The sequence below is a fragment of the Lathyrus oleraceus genome, unplaced genomic scaffold, assembly GCF_024323335.1.
Source record: "Lathyrus oleraceus cultivar Zhongwan6 unplaced genomic scaffold, CAAS_Psat_ZW6_1.0 chrUn0206, whole genome shotgun sequence".
NCBI lineage: Eukaryota > Viridiplantae > Streptophyta > Magnoliopsida > Fabales > Fabaceae > Lathyrus > Lathyrus oleraceus.
In genome coordinates this window covers 2419-27073 of record NW_026112597.1, presented here as the reverse complement: position 1 = coordinate 27073, position 24655 = coordinate 2419, and the positions used below count along the sequence as shown (strand labels likewise).

At 33.3% G+C, this 24655-nt stretch overlaps 1 protein-coding gene and 1 pseudogene across 1 annotated transcript; one reads left to right on the top strand and one right to left on the bottom strand.

The window, feature by feature from the left end:
• Positions 1-3336: 3336 nt before the first annotated feature.
• Positions 3337-4267, bottom strand: LOC127112956 (argininosuccinate lyase, chloroplastic). Its single transcript, XM_051046401.1, has 3 exons — positions 4100-4267; positions 3678-3969; positions 3337-3549 (listed from the first exon to the last, which is right to left on the bottom strand). The coding sequence occupies exons 1-3, from the start codon at positions 4204-4206 to the stop codon at positions 3352-3354; spliced, it is 597 nt and encodes a 198-aa protein (XP_050902358.1). The 5' UTR covers positions 4207-4267; the 3' UTR covers positions 3337-3351.
• A 16882-nt stretch (positions 4268-21149) lies between these two features.
• Positions 21150-24344, top strand: LOC127112958 (uncharacterized; annotated as a pseudogene).
• Positions 24345-24655: the final 311 nt, after the last annotated feature.

Below are 24655 nucleotides of genomic sequence, written 5' to 3'. Positions count from 1 at the left end.
TCCGGTCAAGCAAGGGGGCAAGGTATAAATTTAAAATATCTTAAACAATATTATGCCAGTATAGTATTGTCCGACGATTCAACCGAGTATGAGAAAATAATAATAGCTCGGTGTTATATTATGATTTTATTTGGTAACTTTTTGTTTCCAGAAAGTACAGGTAATTTTGTGAATATAATGTATTTACCTTTATTACGCAACATTAATAAGGTAAACACTTATAGTTGGGGTTCAGCTGTGTTGGCCCATCTATATAGTGCAATGTGTAGAACTGCAAAAAAGAATACCTGTACTTTTTTTTTCATGTGCTTATTTGCTTCAAGCTTGGGGGTGGTCTAGGATGTCGTCGCTCGCCCCGATAAATGAGCGCCCATTCGTGTTCCCCTTTGCAACGAAGTAACTCTAGCACTTTACCATTCACCATTTAGTTAATTATATTTATTATTTAAATTAACAGTAAATAATATTTTTCACTTCTTTTTATTATCTTAGGTGGTCAGTAAGGGGAATGATCTACAATAGGTGTCCGAAACACGCTATTGCAGTCTATCGAAATCTATTGGACCACATTGGACATGATGATGTAATACTTCTACCAAACTATATTTTAATTTAAAAATTCTTCTCAAATTATTTTCCATCTAAAGATTTGGTATTTTTTTTCCAGTTTGTTTGGAGGCCATATCTGGGTCTGAATCATGATGTGAACCATGACGATGCTGCAGTTTGGACATCGAAGACACCGATTATCTGATTCACTACATTTGAAATGCACCAAAGTGACCGGGTCAAACTGTAGTTAGGAATGCTACAACATATTCCAGAATCTCCCACGTGTTTGGGGAATTGGCATCAAAAAAGGGTCGATGCACAGTGGGATTATTCTGACTGGAGAGACTTTGCAAAAGACATGTGTCGTCAATGGAGGAATCGACGACAACACATCTTGAACGAACCAGTCATCCAAGGTGCAAGACCGACTCAACAATATATGGCATGGTTTAGGTTTGTGACAACTCAGCAATTTGTATCTGAGCCGCAGTATTTTATGGATCCGCGCCAATTTGCTTCGTCATCGTATGCCCCACACCAATTCACCAACCAACACCAATGTGAACCCACCGAAACTCAACAACCAACCACACAACATCAACCGACCACATACACAAAACAACCACACACCTAACATCACAACCCGTTCATGCCAACCACCCAACAACGAACCATCCAACGTTGCAATCCATTCATACCACCCACCCAAACACAAAACCAAGAACCAAACCCCGCAACCACAACCGTCTATAGCTGTCATACCCCGATTTTGGTCCTGAAATTTTTTCATTTTTTTTCATTTGGCACTTGGCCTAAAGTTCATTTGCATCTAAGATCCATGGAACCTTAGTCCATTATTGCATTCAAATGTATCAATACATGAAAAAAAACTACAATTTTGCCATGTTGACCAAAGTCAACTATATGACCATTGACACTTTCCAAGTCCTAATTCATGTTCATGTTCACTTTTAACCATGTTCAATATAAAGTCCATTTCTTTATTTTGTTCATTTTCATTTTAGACCCTATCCTTCTTCCACCTTCTAAACCATTTTTATCCTATACCATACATAAACCAATTCAATTTTAATATGTGTAATCGACCACTCAATTTCTCTTCAAACCATACAATGTTGTATTAAACCATTAACTCAAATTACAACATAGGTCATACATTCACTTTTCCATTTTTATTAACCTGTAACCATCAAGTTTCCAATTCAACCATACATACATTCATTTTCAATTTCATAAACAAATATATCCAACAATTATGAGCATAATTATGAGCATTTCAATTCCATAAACCATAATACATTCACATTTCTATTCTAATTACATCCAATTATGAACCACAACCACATATGTGTCAACATAAACATTACAAAAAAAGTATCTGAAGTTACAAGATTGCATTCCAAGCATTCCAAGCATTTAATCCACAACATATAAAATTGAACCGAGGAACCGTTGGAATCAATCACCAAACCAATTATCCTGGACGAACCCCTCTTCTGCGGCCTTCTCGCGCCTTCTCTCGACCGCCTTAACTCCATAACAAAACTACTCTCTACCAATGACACAAAGCCAACACTCACAACGTCATGATATGGATGCTTTCTCTGCAGCCATCATTGTCTACATAACCTTCTCTTTTATTCCTGCCTCATTAGATGTGTCAATTGTTAAGGAACATGAAGTGAAAGCTAAGCAATCCCCATACATTCAACCTGCAACACCTACTAACCTGCAGAGCTTAATAAACATAACAGTAAGAATAATTCCTCACAGTTGAACAAAAATTTCCAATTAATAAGAAATTCTGCACTAACAGTTCAAGACAATGTAATGAGACTTAACATTAACACTAGCTTATAACTGAACTAATTTCATTCTTAATAGCATAACACTAATTCACACAAATTTCATAATAATAGAATTCTATTAAACTAATTACTAACATAACAACATTTTTCCCAATTAACTCAGTAGGGATACAACCTAACTAGCTCCCAGTTTAAACAGCCAGCTAACATTTAACTGATTTCCACTTCAATTTCACTAACAACTGCCCGATTCGGTTAACCATCCCCAACTTTATAAATTCATCTCTCACCCACATTCATGATTTTGATACGTGACTCCCTCCGAATTATCAAGCTCCGGTTTGGATCACATTGATGATTTAGATTATGACTTTAGGGATTTTAAGGATGCTTCACCTGAGACCACACACCCACCGAAACCATTTCAAAACGGTTAAATTTCTGAACTAACCATGGTGCTTAGAGACCCCGGTTAAAACTCAATGTGGCGCGATATCATCCTGCAATAACCGTTCATTTTCAAACCACCAAACACGTCCTTCACGTGCGACCATCTTAAACCAACCTTAACCTGCAAAATTTTCATAACAGAAAAACATGCATGTTGTACATAGCATAGCAGCAGCAAACAAACCAAGCAAAATTATGCTAATGTCTACACTAAACTGATAATCTAAGCTATGCTACTGAATTGGTGATCCAAGTAACCTACAGGCAGGCATTAACAGCATGGTCAAATCAGTTAACATTCATCTAGCAGCCTCACTTCATATCAAGTGTGCATTTTGATTAAGATCAAATTCATGTCATAACCATCATATTGCAGCCTATACATCCATAACAGGTGTGTATCTGCATAAAAGCTACTAGCAGAATTCTTCCAAATTCAATCCAACAATATCACAGGCAGTCAACAACAACGCTCAAGCACCAAAAGTTACTCTATGGGACGAAGTTCGAGATGGGATGCTTATTGAGAGAAGGCTAAATTAATGTGGCTTACCTTCTTAACAAGATAGTCAGCAAGTGTTGTTGCACCAGGAAAACCAGCAGGTAAAGACTTTTGTATTCTTTCCCGATTGAAAGTAATGTTCATTGCAAATTCTGCTGAGACTTCAAGCATTCCCAAAATAGCTCTAACACTGTCAAACACTGGTTCTTCGTCTTCCTACTTACAACAGAAAGCAACTTTCTTTAATGAATCTCAAATAAATAGTGCTTAGACAAAACAAACGAATGCAATAACATAACATAAAACATGCACAGCCATAAAATATACTTTGATTATCTAACTACCTGCAAATCGCGATTGTAAGCATGTGGAAGTCCTTTGCACGCTGTTAGAAGAGTGACCAAACCCCCTATGACTCTGCCAGACTTACCACGAACAAGTTCCATTGGGTCTGGATTCTTTTTCTGAGGCATTATGCTGCTTCCTGTTGAAACAGAGTCGCTTGGAGTGATAAATCCAAATTCTTCTGAAGCCCACAATACCCATTCTTCACCCAATCGAGAAAGATGCACTGCTGTGATGGCATTAGCAGAAAGAAACTCCAGTAGAAAATCTCGGTCAGAAACTGCATCAATACTATTCAATATAACAATATAGTCAGTTATTTAGGTAAAAAGGTTGCATTTGAACATTCACATAGTTAACATTAATCATATGTCAAGTACAACTAAATGGATTGATTTCAAGCAAGTAAAAAGTAAGATACCTATTCCTCATCGGAGCTGTAAATCCCAATGCATCTGATGTCATGAACCGGTCAATGGGGAGCCCTGTACCGGCCAGTGCACAAGCCCCTAAAGGACTGAATTTCATCCTAGCTCTACAATCAATCAAACGACCAGCATCACGTTCAATCTGCAATAGCAAAAAGGATCGATAAAAACAAATGAGCTAAAGAACTATTCCCCAAATCCAAACTGCTTACTCCACAAATGAATAAATGAACCAGAAAGTATGAACCTTTTTACAACAAGTCAACAATGATGTTAGGATTTGACTCTAACCTACGCAATTAACTTTACAAGCTTTTGTCCCAATGGAGTGGTCGCTGCTACCAATGAAGAAATTCACTTGAAACAATTTTTGTTACAACGTAAAGATAAGAGATTCCTACTCCATCAATGGTAATATTATGTTGCCTTTCAGCATTTTGGAAAGTATGGATTAATATCTTCATCTGAAACGTTAAGCTGCAAGTATCAACAACAACAAATCAAACACGATCCCATTCCATTAGTTCAGCAACACACCTTCCATTTTTTTTCAAATGTGTAGCGGAAATTCACTGCAGTAAAAAATACATCAACTCGGTAAGACGGTAAAAGTTAACAAACAGCCCAAAACGGAATTGAGACAAAGTTAGAAGAAGAAAGTGTAGGTTTGTATTACCGTTTCCGAATTAACGTCAAATAAGGCAGACCAAAATCTGAGCGCCTTAAAGTACTTCCAGGAGATGCCCTTTTGGATCTCCATAAGCTAGCTCAGAACCCTAAGTTGTTGAGTATAAAAAGGAGCAAAGCGAATACTGTAGGGAGAGGCAAAAACCACGACGAAAACCCTAAATCTTGGAGGCGAAAGAAACCCTAAACTTTTCCAAACGAAAAAACCTAATCTTGGAGACGGCGAAAAATCCAGAAGAGGAGAGGGAGTTGTAGCGAAAAACCAACATTCTCCACCGAAAAGCTGTCGTGGGAGTTCTTGGAAACCACCGCCGAAGGTGAGCATTATTATTTGATTTTCTTTGAGAGCCATGGATTTGTGCATTTTAGGGTGAGAGTAGGGTATTGTGAGGTAGGTGCAAAAGTTTGAGGAGATGAGCGATTGAGAGACGACGAGAGATTAAGAGTTGGAAAGGTGTTCTTTAGGAGAGATTGAGAGAGGAAGAGGTTTGTCTTCGTGAGAAAGACGAACGGATCCTTTGGATTTGTTTCATATTCCCAGTTCATTTTCTTTTTATTTATTTTAAGAGCATTTAAAATCTCTTTAAAAAATTAAATGACCGTTTAATTTTTTTTTGCAATTTTCCATTAACTATTGTCTGCTGGAGTTAATGGTACTAATGTATGGTTATCTCAACCCAACAGCCAGGCGGCTAGGGTTACGTTTTATATTCCTCCATAATTTTAATTAGTGGTCCATTAACAGTAGCCCATCTCATTTTAATTCATTTGTATTCTAAACTACCTTTAGCTATCCCTGTTCATATATTCAAGTTATCATTAAGATAACAGATGACCATAAGTGTCCTAGTGGAGAGAGAGCAGTTTCACTTTCTTTAGTGGGATGGGTTCGATACTTGGGAGTAGCATATCTCCATATTTTTATTTTTATGCTTACTATTTCATTTAAATTTTTATAATTTCTTGCTATTTATTTTACTTTTATATTTTTATCAATTTAATTTAATCGTTATTTAGTTGTTTAGATTTTTAAATGTTTACCTTTTAGATTTAATTAATGGTTGACTTTCCGATATTGGGTTTTATTCGGTTAGTCGATTTTTGCGTGTTAGTTAATTTAATTAGGTTATTGGTATCCATGTTCATACCTTTACACATATAAATAATCACTTTCAAATTCACTAAATTTTTCAATTTAAATTTCACTAACTTTCCATAGTTTCGACATTTAATTTCATTTCCTCCCATTAGAATCTAGCATTCTGGTGGGAATTCGATCATATATATATATATATATATATATATATATATATATATATATATATATATATATATATATATATATATAATATATATATATATATATATATATATATATATATATATAATTAATATATATATATATATATATATATATATATATATATATATAAAATTGTAAAATTAATTTTATCCCTATAATTTTATTTTATTTTTAAACTATCTTTACAACCCGATTAAATTCCCTTTTTTAAAAACCTGAAAGAAGAGGACCATCTGAATCTTGCATTCCGGTGGGAACCCTCGAATAATCAGTCCTGAGCCCCTTGTTTTGGATTAACCGTTCATTCCTCCCTTTCATTCTTAAAACGCTTGATAATTAACTTTGACAAAATAAGGGCCGTTGGGATCAAGCATTCTGGCGTAACCCTTTGAACATTTGATTCTTATCAAGTGTTCGTTGTCCATTAAATAATTTTCTTAAATAATTCGAATGAAAAAGGACCATTGGAATCTAGCATTCCAGTGGAACCCCGAGTGATTGATCCCGAGGCTCATGTCTCGTTCTCATCAAATATTCGTCTTTCAAAATTCAAAAAATATACTCCATTCCTACCTTAACACTTTTTCAATAAAGATGGAAATGGAACATGGTGTATACCGTGCACTCCTGAGATTAAGATTCAAGGTGGATGCCTTGCCTATCTTAACTCTCGCTATCGTCTAAAATTGTCAATGCGGTTTCTTCAAACCCTTTCTCAATCAAACCTAAAAATACTTAATCTTTATTAAACATTTTTTTCAATAAAGATGGAAGTGGAACATGGTGTATACCGTGCACTCCCGAGACTAGGATTCGAGATGGATATCTCGCTCATCCAAGTTCTCGTCATCACTAAAAATACATCCAACCGATCAAACTCTTTCTCGCCGCCATGTGATTAATCAAAAACCTTTTTCATAAACGAAAGACATATTGTCTTAAGGTGATGCAAAACAATGTTTAGGCCACGATTGTTGAGTCGAGATAAGTGACGCTTTTCCGAATGTAGATTTATAAATCCGTTCGATGTGTGGTATGCGTCCACTCCTCATCTGTTTTGGGTAAAACAATGTTTTCGTCGATTAATACAGTATAGCTTTCGCTAAAATCGACCAACAAACAAACATTTTTCTACCCAGAACTACGTAAGCCTTGATTTCTCTTTTGAGATACGTAGGAGCAGGATTTATAAATCTTGTCAGACCCACTAATAAAAAACTTAGGTTTAGTCCTTCGTCGAAAAATCTAAAAACATTTCTTCCCTCTTCTATTCTTTCTCTCCCCCATAATAACTTGAGAAGACTAACATAAGCTAACATTCAAAACGAAACTAACTAAACGGTTCCCGTTGAATACAACGGACGTGAGGGGTGCTAATACCTTCCCCTTGCGTAACCGACTCCCGAACCCTGATTTGGTTGCGACGACCACTAACCATTGTCGTTTTTTTCTTGGGTTTTATCGATATTTCCCCTTTCCTTTTTAGGAATAAATAAAGTTCGGTGGCGACTCTGTTCAGTCCATCAATGCGAGTGTGTGATTGCGCTTCGCTTAAAGGTGTGTGGACGCGCCAATCCATACGGCGCATCCTCTCCCAAAGTTGGTTATTTTGGTATTTTTTTGAAAACATGGTTATTTTTGTATTTTTTTTGAAAAAGTTGGTTATTTTAAAAAAAATCCTTATAGGGCAAAGATTTAAGTATTAATGTAATATTTTTAAATATATTGTATAATAAAGAGTATATTTAATAAGATATTTAATAAGACATTGGTTGTTATATAAATATAAAAAGTCAAAACTTGATTATAATAAAAAATAGATATAATACATTTATTATTTTATGAATTTTTAAAAAGTTAAGATTTCATTTATAATATATAAATAATTTTAAAATTTAAAAGGTACAACATAAAAATTATTTATATCACATGATTGTAAAAAAAAAATCTTTAGACTTAAGATGTTGAATATAAAACTATATATATGAAATAAATATGAATCAGATACAATAGTTATTCAATGATTCTAAAAGTCGAAATTTGGTTATAACAAAGAAATGATGAAGTACATTTATTATTTTAATCATTTTTCAAAAGTTATAATTTTATTTATATGTTAAATATTAATCATTTTTCAAAAATTATGAATAAATTCAATAAGAATTAAGATGGTGAATCTAAAAAAAATAAATGAAACTGTTTCACTTTTATCAACATTTGATTAAAAAAACTTCAATGAATAAGATTCGTAATATTTGATCAAAACATTTTTCTCTAAGATTTAATTCATATATATATATATATATATATATATATATATATATATATATATATATATATATATATATATATATATATATATATATATATATATACCGTTTTTCTTTTCTAAAAAATGAGGCCGCTCCGGATATAGCATGATTGAATTTCTTTAGAATGATTGATCTTGTAAAGTTTAAATTCAAATTTGTTTACGAATTTTAAAATATTAATGATTATTAATAATTTCTTTAGATTATGGATTACATGATTCAAGATACTTATTTAATTTATTCAATTACATTTAATTATTATTATTATTATTATTATTCAGGTAATCTTATTCATAATAATTTTAATCTTAATAATAATAATAATAATTATCACTATTATTATTATTATTATTATTATTATTATTATTATTTTTAGTTTCTAAATTCACAATGAAACAAATATTGAGTCAACAAAAAAATATATAAAGTTGGTGTACTTCCTTCATTTCTTTTTTAATCAAACATCAAATTTTATATTTATTAAATAATTGATATATTTAATCTATATATTGATCAAATACATTAGTTATTCAATTAATCTAAAAAGTCATATTTCAAAAAGTTATAATTTTATTTATAAATTATATAATAAATTTAAGCTATCATAATATATTTATTGAGGATTAAGTATCAATATAAATTAAAAATAATTTCTCACAACTACAAATATATTGTGTAATTTAAATTAAAATTTTGAAAAATAAGTTGATGCAACGGGGTCTACACCAATATTTTTAGTATTTAAGAATTTTCTAATTATTAATCGAAATATATGTATTCTTATTTTCTAGTCGATCACCCTCGATACAAATCAAACTACGACATTTCATGGAGGATATGCATACGTTGGTGCATATAATTTACAGCTTAAAGGAAAACAATATAGTTTATCTGGAATTTTGGTTGAGAGTGGTCAACCATCTAATTTAAATAGCATATTTGATGGCATTAGGGTAAGTTATTTTTAAGATTTCATACATGTATTTTTGGTTTATTTTTCATGTTTCAATAAAACTTTTTTTAATGAATTATTTGTATTAATTTTTTTCATATACAAGGTTATGCCAAACTTATATGGAGATAGTGAAATTTACCTAACATCACGTTGAACGGTATTATTATAAACTTAATGTTCCTAATAATTCTTAAATATTCTTAATAAAATGACTATTAAATTTATTAGACAAAAATAATTTTAATATTGTTTTGCTCAATTGGATACAAACATGCAGGCAGGTGGATCAGGATGTTACAATATTCATTGTCCTGGGTTCGTGCAAGTCAAAAGTAATCCATATCTTGGAATGGTCATATCACATGTTTCTAGCATTGGATCGTTTAAAAAATGGGTTGTTGTTCCCACAATCAAACAGGTAATTTTCATTTTTTAAAAATCATAATGTATACTTTATCATCTTTCACTCGTGTTTCCCGTGTTTCCCAATGAATCCGAACCAGGCTCTGATACCAATTGTTGGTGCAAAGGTAGAATGAATGATGAACGGAAATATTCTATTAAGAATGACGGCTACAAAACATGATAAAAGTTACAATGATTGTCACCCTATTTATAAGCTAAAACTAGGGTTACTAGAATAGGATAAAATACTAAAATACCCTCTAACAAACTTAGGGGCTAAGAAAATAGTACAACTAATAAATATGAATTACTTCTAATAACACATACACACATTGTAAATAAACTTAATCATATTGATTTTAATTTCAAAAGACAAAACAAAGTAACAACCTCATCTAATCCTTTTGGCCACTTTGTGCCTTTTTCTTTTAACTTTTCAAAAGAGAGCAGTTAGATTTGAGTTACCTTTGTTGAGATATAATTCTCTCATCTCCATGATATTTTGATTATAAGTCTTTCCATTTAACATATTTGTTGATTAGATCCAAGTTTGAGCCCTCCCTCTTAAATGTTGAAAATCCCTCATTATCGGTGGATATTTGGTTGAGTATTTTCCTTTTGATAACAAAAGATCTCTAAGCTTATGTTAATATCAATTCACCTATTTCTTTGAAATTTTTACCACGAACTATGAAGTTTTGATCCCTCATTTTTATGTTGGTACGTATGCATAAAACTGAAGGTCTTGTCAAACATAAAATTGTAATTAAAGAATTATTTTCTCATCCCCTCGCTCCTTTTTTATCAAACATCATTTCCAACTAAAATACTACATAAATTAAGTTGGAAAAATAAACTATAGGACTGCAAATAACCTCAAAAGCGTGATGTGGCGGAAGAAGAGCAAAAGTTATGAAAGTCTTATCTAAAGCATATTGTTTTCTTATAGGATTCTAATAATTTTTATTTTATTTTATTTATAATAAAAAATAATAATAACATTAATATTCTTTTTATCAATGCATCTCTCTTAATTATGTTATATTTTTTTCATACAACTTATATTAAATATAATAAAAGTTACTCATATGTATGTTAATTTATTAAACGACATTACTTGTCAATAAAATTAATAATTTTCTTAATTTTTGTGTTTTGATCAATAAAATTTAATGCTTAAAGATAGTAGAAAAAGAATATATATATATATATATATATATATATATATATATATATATTAAAAATAATTGCGTACCCCTGATCTAAGTTCCTGGCTCTGCCACTATTTGTGCTTAGTGTTTTATCTTATAAAATCATTTCAAACTCTTTTTTTTTCTTCTCAAAACTTGTTTAAACTCTATCTCACATTTCTGAAAGCCTTGCTTCTTGAAAAATGAATCAATCTTCTGATTCTAAGCTCTGGGCGCTTGTTTCAATCCATATAGAGCTTTGTATAATCTGTACACCATCCCTTCCTGATTCTTTTTCACAAATCCAGGAGGTTGTGACACGTAAACTTCTTTTTCTAATGGACCGTTCAGAAATGCAGATTTTACATCTAAATGCATCAGAGGCCAATTCCTGTTAGCAGCTATTACAATCATCATTCTGATTGTTTCATGTCTTGCTACAGGTGCAAACACTTCAGAGTAATCCAGCCCAGGTTTCTGTAGAAATCCTCTGGCTACCAACCTTGCTTTATGTTTGCCAATTGAACCATATGGCTTTAACTTCTGCTTGAAAACCCATCTGACGCTGATGGCTTTCTTGTCTTTTGGAAGTTCTGTCAGCTTCCAAGTCTTGTTTCTCTCTATAGCATCAAGTTCTTCTTTCATGGCCTTCAGCCAGAGCTTCTGCTTAAGAGCCTCTTCTGTACTTATGGGTTCAGAGTCTACTACCATGGCACACTGAATAACTTCTCCTTCAGAGTCTACTTCAGTGTCTTGCAGCATGTCAAATTTTGCATATCTTCTGGGGATGTTTCTGATTCTTTGTGGTCTCTGAACTTGTTCAGAGTCTTGAGCTTCAGAGTTTCTAGCTTCAGATGGTTGACTTCCTCCAGAGCTTTGACCATCTTCAGGGGCTGGCATATTTCTAGAGTCTGAATTGCCACCAGAATCTGGATTACCATCAGAGTCTGGGTCATCAGAGTCTGGATCATCAGAGTCGCCTTCATCTTCTGAGTCTTCTCCAAAGTCAGAATCACTATCAGAATCAGAATCAACGTCAGAGTTTACTCCAACTTCAGAAATTCTTAACTCTGACCTTTCTTCAGAAGTTCTAACATCAGAATCAAATTGAGACTTATCCCAATTCCAAAATTCTGATTCCTTCACAATCACATCTCTGCTGAATTCAATTTTGTTGGTTTCTGGACAATAGAGCTTGTATGCACCTGTACTGTGGTACCCTATCAGAATCATCACTTTGCTTCTATCATCCAGCTTCTGTCTTCTGGCTTCTGGAACATGTTTATAGCAAACAGAACCAAATACCTTCAGATGACTAACACTTTGCTTATCTCCAGTCCACTTCTGTATTGGAACTATTTCCTTCAACTTCTTCGTAGGACATCGGTTGAGTACATACGTTGCAGTGGCAACAGCTTCTCCCCAGAGCTTCTGAGGAAGTTTCTTCTCCTTTAGCATGCTTCTCACCATATCAAGCAAATTGCGATTTCTTCTTTTAGCAAGACCATTGTGTTGAGGGGTATAAGGAGCAGTAACCTCATGCTCAATTTCATTCTCCTCACAGAACTTCTGGAACTCTTTGGAGTTATACTCACCTCCACCGTCAGTTCTAAGAATCTTCAACTTCTGACCACTCTGATTCTCAGCCTTCATTCTGAACTTCTTGAATTCATCAAACACCTCGTGTTTAAACTTAATAAGGGATACCCATGTCATTCTTGTGAATTCATCAACAAATAACACAAAGTATTTATTCCCTCCAATCGATGCTACTGGAAATGGACCACACACATCAGAATGTACAACTCCCAAGGCATGTTTTGCTCTTGGAGCAGTTTCTGACGCAAATGGCAATCGTGGTTGTTTTCCTTCCATGCAAACTTTGCATGACTTTTCAGGCTTCTTAATTGCAGGAATTCCATGTACCAACTTCTTTGAATTCAGATGTTTTAAGCTTCTGAAATTCAAATGACCAAATCTTCTGTGCCACAACTCACTCTCCTTCTCAGCACTTGTTGCACTAAGACATTCTGAGTCTGCAGTTCTGACATTCACCTTGAATGTTCTATTCCTTCCCTGTTCTGACTCCATAATCAATTTCTGATTGCAGTCATACAGCTTCAGAAGATTGTCCTTCATGGTAACTGAAAAACCTTTCTCAATTAATTGTCCCACACTCATCAGATTGCTTCTGATGCCAAGTACATACCACACGTTCTGAATCAATGCTGTTTTCCCATTGTTCAGAATCACTCTGACATTTCCCATACCTTCTGCATTAAGATATTTGTCATCAGCACATCTGATCTTTGTCCTCTTTTCAGAGTCAAAGTCAACCAGCCATTTCTTGTTTCCAGTAAGATGATTTGAACAGCCAGTGTCCATATACCACCAGTCTATCAGATCCATGTCATCAGATTCAGAGGCCATCAATAGCACAGATTCGTCATCAGAACTTCTGGCTATATTTGCTTCTTCTGATTTTCTCTCCTTGTTTGACCAACAGTCTCTAGCAAAGTGACCAAACTTCTTACAACAGTAACATTGGATCTTCTTCTTGTCATACTTCTCTTTTCCCTTCTGAGCATTCTTTTGTCTATCAGAGGTTGAGCTTTCTGACTTCTGACCACCATCAGATCTTCTCCTGGCTTCTGACTGCTTCTGATACCTCCTATCAGAAGTTGCTTTCAGAGCCTGCTGCTCTACTTCCCTTTCAGAAGTTCTCTCAGTCAAACGCAACTCTTGCGCTTCTAGACTGCTCTGCAGCTCTTCAATTCTCATGGTGCTCAGATCTTTGGAATGTTCTATTGCTACCACAATGTAATCAAATTGAGAGGTAAGGGATCTCAATACCTTCTCCATGATTGTTTCTTCAGAAAGAGTTTCTCCACACGCTTTCATCTCATTAGTGATCAGAATCACTCTGGAGATGTATTCAGAAACTTTCTCATTATTCTTCATGTTGAGATTCTCATATTGCTTTCTCAAGGACTGAAGCTTCACCTTCTTCACTGATGCGTCACCACCATAACATCTAACCAGTGTGTCCCACGCAGCCTTTGCTGTCGTTGAATCTGCAATCTTCTCAAACACATTTACATCAACACATTGATAAATGAAGAACAATGCTTTCTGATCCTTCTTCCTTACTTCCTTCTGCGTGTTTTTCTGTTCATCCGTCGCATTTGCTGCTACCGGAACATAACCATCAGTGACAAGATCTAGAACATCTTGAGCACCGAACAGTACACGCATTTGGATCATCCAACGATTCCAGTTTTTACCGTCAAATACTGGAAGTTTGGTGTTCATGTTGCCGTTTCCGTTCATCTTTCTACCTTGCACAGTACACTCAGATTTCTCACACAGTGTTTCCCAACCCACAGAATTAAAATTCTGATCAGATTTTGTTCAAGATTCAACACGAATCTAAGAATCAAAATCAAACACACAAGACCTCACGTTCACTCGTGTTTCCCGTGTTTCCCAATGAATCCGAACCAGGCTCTGATACCAATTGTTGGTGCAAAGGTAGAATGAATGATGAACGGAAATATTCTATTAAGAATGACGGCTACAAAACATGATAAAAGTTACATGATGATTGACCTATTTATAAGCTAAAACTAGGGTTACTAGAATAGGATAAAATACTAAAATACCCTCTAACAAACTTAGGGGCTAAGAAAATAGTACAACTAATAAATATGAATTACTTCTAATAACACATACACACATTGTAAATAAACTTAATCATATTGATTTTAATTTCAAAAGACAAAATGAAGTAACAACCTCATCTAATCCTTTTGGCCACTTTGTGCCTTTTTCTTTTAACTTTTCAAAAGAGAGCAGTTAGATTTGAGTTACCTTTGTTGAGATATAATTCTCTCATCTCCATGATATTTTGATTATAAGTCTTTCCATTTAACATATTTGTTGATTAGATCCAAGTTTGAGCCCTCCCTCTTAAATGCTGAAAATCCCTCATTATCGGTGGATATTTGGTTGAGTATTTTCCTTTTGATAACAAAAGATCTCTAAGCTTATGTTAATATCAATTCACCTATTTCTTTGAAATTTTTACCACGAACTATGAAGTTTTGATCCCTCATTTTTATGTTGGTACGTATGCATAAAACTGAAGGTCTTGTCAAACATAAAATTGTAATTAAAGAATTATTTTCTCATCCCCTCGCTCCTTTTTTATCAAACATCATTTCCAACTAAAATACTACATAAATTAAGTTGGAAAAATAAACTATAGGACTGCAAATAACCTCAAAAGCGTGATGTGGCGGAAGAAGAGCAAAAGTTATGAAAGTCTTATCTAAAGCATATTGTTTTCTTATAGGATTCTAATAATTTTTATTTTATTTTATTTATAATAAAAAATAATAATAACATTAATATTCTTTTTATCAATGCATCTCTCTTAATTATGTTATATTTTTTTCATACAACTTATATTAAATATAATAAAAGTTACTCATATGTATGTTAATTTATTAAACGACATTACTTGTCAATAAAATTAATAATTTTCTTAATTTTTGTGTTTTGATCAATAAAATTTAATGCTTAAAGATAGTAGAAGAATATATATATATATATATATATATATATATATATATATATATATATATATATATATATATATATATATATTTATATTAAAAATAATTGCGTACCCCTGATCTAAGTTCCTGGCTCTGCCACTATTTGTGCTTAGTGTTTTATCTTATAAAATCATTTCAAACTCTTTTTTTTTTCTTCTCAAAACTTCTTTAAACTAATTCTAGCAAGTACATAATAAATTAAGAAGCGATTATGAGTAATTAAGAAATCCAAAATCGTTGTCTAATTAATTATACCTTTTGATCGAATTGATTAAGAAACCGATTAGGAAGCCTTTTAACCGATTGCACGCACACCTTAAAGATTGGTACTTATACCTGCAAGAGATGTTTTCCAGAAAACTTACTAATTTTTCAAAAATCCAAAAGCTAGAAAACCATATGTTGGTGCACAAGGTGAAGAAGATGAAGATGGAAGAAGGGAGAGAATAACAAACTTCCACTACTCTTACAATTTCATTGATTGACAGAGCAACAATTGGTTGCTTCTTGGAACACCAAGAAATAGGACTTCCCAGATACTTAAACAAATATCTAAAAGTACTTCTTCTATCAACTTTGTCTCCACACCAATAAGAGTCTACGACACACATTAGCTTTGAACTAGCATTTTCTCCAAAAAGGAACAAAACTCCATACTTCATAGTCCTTAATATGCCTCAAAATCCTGACAACAACTTGGTAATGAGACCACTTCAGTTTACTCATGAACCTACTAACATTCCAACTGCATAGCAAATGTCAGGTCTGGTATTACATAAATACCTCATAAAGCCAACCAACTACTTGAAAGTTGTAGCATCTACATCATCACCTTTAGGATCTAATCCAATTTGTAATTTGCTTTTGAAGGTGTGACCGCAGTCTTATAATTCAGCAACTCAAATCTCTTCAGAAGTTCAAGTTCATACATCGACTGATGCAAAATGATACCCTTCTCAGAGTACATAACCCCCATCCCTGGAAAATATGTCATATTTCCTAGATCAGTTATTTCAAACTCATTCATCAACACCTTCTTGAACTTAGCTATCTCATGTTCACAACTTCATGTTAGCAATATGTCATCAACATATAGGCATACCAAAATAATATTGCCTTCAGAAGTATGCTAAACATAGACACCACTCAATCTACACTTTCTAAATCCTTGGAGCTTGAAAAATGAATCAATTTTTAGATTCCAAGCTCTAGGAGCTTGTTTTAGTCCATACAGGAGGTTGTGACATATATACCTCCCGATTCTTTTTCACAAATCTAGGAGGTTGTGACATATATACCTCTTCTTGCAATGGACCGTTCAGAAATGAAGATTTCACATCCAAATGCATCAGATGCCAATTCCTGTTAGCAGTTGTCCTAATCACCAATCTAATTCTCATGTCTTGCTACAGGAGCAAACACTTTAAAGTAATTTGACCCAGGTTTCTGTAGGAAGCCTCTTTCTACTAACCTTGCTTTGTGTTTGCCAATTGATCCATTTGGCTTTAGTTTTACCTTGAAAACCCATACGACACTGATGACTTTCTTGTTCTTTGGAGCTCAGTCAACTTCCAAGTCTTATTTTTTTCTATAGCCTCAAGTTCTTATTTCGTGGCCTTCAACCACACTTTCTTCTTGAGCGCTTCTTCAGTACTCACTGGTTTAAAGTCTACTAATATGGCACACTTGATAACTTCTTCTTAAGAGATTACTTAAGTATCTTGCAGCATGTTAAACTCTGCAAACCTTATTGATATGCTTCTGATTCTTTGTGGCATCTGAAGTTGTTAAGAATCTCCTTCGGATGCTGGAACAATATCAAATGCTAAAACCTCAGAAGTACCACCTTCAGAGGCATGACCACCTTCAGAGTATGGAATATTCCTAGAGTCTAGATCTCCACCAGATTCTGAATCACCATCAGAATCTGGATCAGAATCAGATTCACCTTCAGAGTCAGGCTTACCTTCAAAATTATTTTCTGATTCTCACTCATCTTCAGAACCTTCAGATTCTAAAGTATCTTTAGAGGTTAACTCTACACTAGAGTTTGATTAAGATTTACTTTAACCCCAGACTTATGATTCCTTCACAATTACATCTCTGTTGAATTCAACCTTGTTATTGACAAGAGAATAGAGCTTATAAGCACCTGTACTGTGGTACCCTACAAGCAACATAACTCGACTTTTGTCATCCAACTTCTTTCTCTTAGTATCTAGAACATGTTTGTAACAAACAGAACCAAAAACCTTCAAATATGCATAATCAGATTCAGAAGCCATCATTAGCACAAATTCATCATCAGAATCTCCTTTGCCTACATTTGCTTCTTCTGACTTCCTTTCCTTGTTTGATCAACAATCAGCAACGAAGTGGCCAAACTTCTTACCACAATAGCACTGAACTTTCCTCTTGTCATACTTATCCTTCCCCTTCTAAGCATTCTTTTGCCTTTCAGAAGTTGAGGTTTCTGACTTCTGAACACCATTAGATCTCTTCCTGGCTTCTCACCAAGACTGCTTCTGATATTTCTTACCAGAAGCTGCTTTCAGAGCCTGTTGCTCTACCTCTATTTCAGAGTTTCTCTCAGTCAGACGCAACTCTTGTGCCTCTAGACTGCTTTACAGCTCTTCAATTCTCATGGTGCTAAGATCCTTAGAATGTTCAGTTTCTATAACAATATAATCAGACTGAGGAGTAAGAGATCTAAGTACCTTCTCAATGATACTTTCTTCAGAGAGAGTTTCTCCATACAACTTCGTCTCATTTGTGATAAGAATCACTCTGGAGATATAGTAAGATACCTTCTCATTGTTCTTCATGCCGAGATTCTCATACTACTTAGAGAGACTGAAGCTTTACCTTCTTCACGGATGCATCATCACCGTAGCACCATACCAGTGTGTCCCATGCAGTCTTCTCCATCATCGAATAAGCGATTTTGTCAAACATGTTCACATCCACACACTGATGGATGTAGAACAACGCCTTCTGGTCCTTCTTCCTCAGATCAAGCTGATCATTCCTCTGTACATCCGTTGCATTTTCTGGAAGTGCAACCGGAATGTAATCATCATTGACGAGATCAAGAACATCTTGAGCGCCAAACAGCACACACATCTTAATCATCCATCAATTCCAGTTATTACCATCGAACACTAGAAGCTTATTATTCAGATTACCATTTTTGTTCATCTTCAACCTTGTGCAAACCACTCAGATCTCACGAAACATTAGTGTTTCCCAATCCCACAAAATCAAGAATGTGATTATGTTACGATTCCGATCAGGAATTCAACACGAATTCAAGAAACGAAATCAACCACACAACATCTCATCGTTCACCCATGTTTCCCTGTGGATATGAACTAAATCTCTGGATACCAATGTTTGGTGCATAACATGAAGGAGGTGAAGATGGAAGAAGTGAGAGAATAATAAACTTCCACTACTATTACAGAACGATTACAATAAGTGGTTGCACATACACTGTACATAATGCACACACTCAGTATTGCACTATCAACTATTGACGACTATACTGTTTATATATACAAACAATAATGTCACGTAGACAAAAGTGCTAACCTATATTAACTAGGTCAATCTTAACAAAAACTAATACTAAAATACTGAATTACCCTTCAAAATTATATTGAAAAGTTCATCATCAGTTTGAATACAAAACAATGACATCAAGTGCATGTGAGCTTCGATGACTTATCAATCGTATCATTGGCTTTAAACTACTTATTCACAAACAACAATGCTATATTCTGATAAATAGTCCATAAAACATATTGATATCAATTTCCCCTTCTATAAATACACAAAATATATTGAACTTGATTCCCACTTCATTTGAGAAACAACAACTTTTTCACATTCTTTCTATCACACAATAATTTCTCAGCGTTTTCATTGAACCTATTGATCCAAATCTTTTTTTTTATGACATTCCCTTTTTCCCTTAAGCTGAATCACATAAAAACAAATTAAAACAATTTTTTTAAAACTTTTCCTATCGTTTTTTGTTTTCCATTGAAGAAAACAAATGCCATCACCAAAAAAGTCCTATCTATTACTTTATTATGACATACTTTCTATGCTCAAACTTAAGGAGAGATATTAAATATAATATAATTTATCTAGTTAACTAATTTGTTTTAACAACTTATTTAGTTGTTAAAATTGTTTCCTTTTTTATAAGAGTAATAACAAATGCCATCAACAAAACAAAAAGATATATTTTAATAATTATAAAAGAAAAAAAATATTTATGATTTTTACATTGTTAATCAATTAAATACATATATCTATTAAATTATATTTTTATTTTTAAAATACTGATATGACATGATTGAATGTTATTAATTAATAGTGTAAAAATATTTTACACCGACATTGTATTATCTTTATGTTTTTATTAAAACCAACTAAAAAATAATATTTAAAATAATATTTTATAATATATTAAATTGTTGACACTTATAACTCATTATTTTTTTTAGTTTTATAAACACTACTAAAACCTAAATATATATATATATATATATATATATATATATATATATATATATATATATATATATATATATATATATATATATATATATATATATATATATATATATATATATATATATATATTTTTAAGCGAAAAGAAGAGGAGAAAATTTGTGATATATATAGAGAGAGAGAGAGAGAGAGAGAGAGAGAGAGAGAGAGAAACACACTCTCAAAATTTAAATCTTTACTATTATACCAGACAATAAAACTTATAAATATTAAAATATAATTATTATTTTAATTAAAAAAGGTTTAATAGATATGCATTGATAATCTAAAATAATTTTTACATGATAATAGAAAAGTAATAGTCTATTAAATTATTTTTTCTTTTAAAATATAAATGTGATGTGGTATGATACATCGTCAATGATGACAATGTAAAAATAATTTAATTATTTTTTTTTCTCTTAAAAAATCAAATATACACATTTTAAAATAATACTTTTAGACTTTAAAAAAAATCATTTTTCATTAAAATACACAAGTTTGGTCAAAATAAATAAATACACATGTTAATATAATAATTTCATACTTGACCAAAAACAAGTTTAGCATTTTTTCATTAAAATACACAAGTTTGGTCAAAATAAAAATATACTGTACATAAGTAAAGTAAAAAAAAATCAGTATTTTTCCGGTGAAAATCCACTATTATTTGTTTTTCTCCCTCCAAAATCGTGTGGATCTCTGCAAAAAATTCCCATAAACTCATCCACATGTATTTCCCCCCCCTATTTTCTTTTTTTCCCATTTCTTTCTCCATCCCAATCTTTCATCATCATCATCGCTGTTTCATTTTTTTAGCGGTCTAAATTCAGAATTGATCTTAAATTTGTTGATTTAATAAGATCTAGGGTTCCACTGATTCCCCAGCTGTAATAACAAACAATCGCATTTATTCCTTTCCAATATAGAATATAATCTGCACGCGGTTTCTCTACAAACGCATTGAAAACCTAATCCCCGATTTGATCGATACATTTGGTTTTTGATGAGAATGGAGATTGTTAGCGATGTGGCTTCATTGGATTTTGAATTGTTGCACCTCCCAGAGGTGTCTACTATGGGACTCAAGTCTAATTTCACCTTTTTTTTCCCCAAAGACCCTTTTTCCGCGTTTCCGTCCAGACACTTTATAACCATTGGCTTTCGCTTCCTGAAACGAATCGCTTGGTATGTGTTTCGTTTCTCTATTCTGAAATCATTTCATATCCCTACTGTATGTTCATTTTCATTTTGGAGATTCTAATTGGCTCTTTTGTGTAGGCAACATCATTGCTAAATGATGTGAAATCCGGTATTCGTTAAATGTTCCCGGTAATTGCTCAAGTCCAAATGCTTCTGGTAAAAAACGGGAAGAGTATATATATATATATATATATATATATATATATATATATATATATATATATATATATATATATATATATATATATATATATATATATATATATATATATATATATATATATATATATATATATATATATATATATATATATATATATATATATATATATTTTACTCTTCCCGTTTTTTAGGTCATGATTTTCTTGATTCTTCTACTTTAATTGCAGAATTGTGTTTATGTTTTCTATCAATTTTGGATAATTATAATTTCTTGATTAATTCTGATGAACCCTCACTAGAAGCGATTAATTCTAGCCTGTGGAAACAAGGGGAGAATCTCAAATCGGATAGAAAAACCCTGACACAGGAGTTGGTTAAACTAAGAAGCACCTTGAATCCTCTGAGTAAGTTGCTTCTATTGAGTGATCGTCTGGATGGAATGGAGAAGCATCAACAACAAATGATATCGTTCTTGGTCATGGTCATACAATGCCCCGGATTCCTGGCTCAGCTGCTTCACCCTAAGGAAAATAACTGGCGTTTTGCAGAACAAGGGAATATGTGGGACCACAGTAGCCGAGATGACGAACCAATTCCTTCTGATGGAATGATTGTAAAGTATAAGCCACCTGTAAGTGAAACACTAAAGCCTATAGTTCCGCTATCTTCTGCCTTTGAACCAGAACCCGAACTTTCTGCAGACGGGCAGTCCTTTTCCCGAAAACGTTGAAGATACTGATCATGAAAATGAGAGGCACAATGTTAGTGAAATGGAGATGGAACCTATCACGAAAACTTCAAATGAATGATCTGCTTTTGAAGTAATGATTGTAGAAATGGAGAAAACTCAAGCATGAGTGTGAATTATATGCTGTTGAGGGAGGATATTGGGTAGGTCACAGGGTTTGGATTCTCAAACTGAGAAAATTGAACTTCAGCTTTAGAAAGTAGCAAAATTTAGAGAGAGAAGGAAGCAATTTTCCTTGCGGTTAAGTCATAGCATTATCAAGTCACCTTTTAACTATTTTTTCTTCCATCTTCCTCCAGCAGTTGTTTGATCCTCATTTGGATTCAGTGTAAGTATTCTCTATATTTTTCATCTCTTTACATGATAAATGAATACGCATTATTTTCTATGTTCATTGTTTGAATGCTTGTGGAAACAGAAGTTGAAGAGAAGCGGTAGTGCTTGCGATGGTTCTGTCATCGGCAATGGTGTTGGTTTGACGAACAGGGAGGTTGAGAAGCGTAGGACAAGAATTTTAGAGAGACGCAATTGGAAGTTGGAGAGTATGGTTTATCATTGGGAAGAAGATCATGTGATACCGATCCTAGGTTATCTGTGGATGATTCGAGGTTTTCATTCGATGCACCTCGGGCTTCTTGGGATGGTTATTTGATTGGGAAAGCGTGTCCGAGGTTTTCCCCTATGGTTTCTATTCATTGTGATAAGGTTTTGGTTGAGGAAGAAGAAGAAGGAGAAGAAGAGGTGGTGAATTTGGAAAGTGGTGGTGGTGGTGGTGGAGAGCATTATCCTGGTGATTCAGATCAGACAAAGCATTATTATTCAGTTCGGAGAAGGAGAAGTTTTGATAGGTCAAATTCTCGTAGGAAATCAATGGTGATTGGAGATGTTGATGAATTGAGAGTGATATCTAATGCCAAGGTTTCACCGGCCACAACCGAGTTATTCTTTGGTGCAAAAGTCTTGATCATTGAGGAAGATTTGAGGGGTGCTAATCTGAATCCTAAGAACAATGGTATTGTTCATTCTAATTGTACTACAACGTCTTTCTTCTAAGGAAGCCTGTGATGTTGAAATTGGAGTTGATCAAAAGGGGCCGAACAAGTTTCACAAATGGGGCAAGTTGTGGAATAAATTGGGATTAATACAGAGGAGAAAGGAAGATAAGTTGGGAGAGAAAGAATGTGTTTCTGGTGATGTTGTTAATAAGCCGATTGCCGAGTCTTGACAGAAGCTTAGGAGGGTTGTTAATGAACAAGGGAGTGAATCGGTTAGTGAGAAACTTATTCGTAGCTATAGTGTTAGTTGTAGAAATCATAGTAGAATGCCTGGTTTTGCTCACCATGTTTCTGATGAAAGGTTTCCGCCTAATTATTTTTCGTTTTTGATTTTGTATACGTATTACAGACGTCTTCGATGGAAGGTCTCAGCTGAATTCTTCCCATTTTTTGTAAGGTAATCCCTTGTCTCACTTTTTTTTTCTCGTAGTCATCTTTGATGTTTTCACGGTTTCCATCTTTACCTTCAATGGGGATTTTCTGAAACAAAGTGTGATGCACATTTCGTGTTCATAGTTTCATTTCTGCCTTTGGATTCATGTCAACCTTCCTACTAACTTGCCTTCAAATATAGAAGTTATAGCTCATTCATTCATATTGACACCAATTGTTTTGCACATGTAGTTTTTCTTTGCACATTCACCCTGATTATTTTGATTGTTTTAATCATCATTCTGATTATTTTAATCTTTAAAAATATAATGTTTTAGAACCTAAAATAATGAGGTCTATGTTTCTATTATCCGCTGGGATTTGATATTTTCCTGGAAAATATATTGAATGACGGGCACATTTTATTAGCAAAATCTAAAGTGAGTGATTAATCTTTATTATTACTCAATGTTGGTCTGGAAGCCATGTTATATGCTTTCTCCAAAGAAAACATCTTAACTAATGTGTACTTAATATAATCAGGTTGATCCGTTTTTGGGATTTTGCGATGATAATCAAGTATATACTAATATACATATGGATTTAAGATAGTATGGTACTGCATTGGTGGAACATTCAAGCATCAATAGGTGAAGTTGAGGGGATAAAGGAGCTAATAAAGCATCAATTTGTTTGATGACTCCTATTCTTAAAGTTTTGTTCTTCTTCTAAATTGATCTATTATGAGACATCCAATTTGCTTGCTTTTTTTTACTCCTTTTGTATTCAAAAATATGAATCTAATTTTAATTGATTCCATTTTGATGATAGGTTGTAGCTTGAGAAGTATGAGAATGGTTGTTGGAACAACATATCGATATATGCTTAGTATCTTTATAGGTAAACACAAAGGTATTCTATGAAGCTATTACACTTACCGACTCTTGATTCTAAAAACACATAGTTGCGTCTCATTCA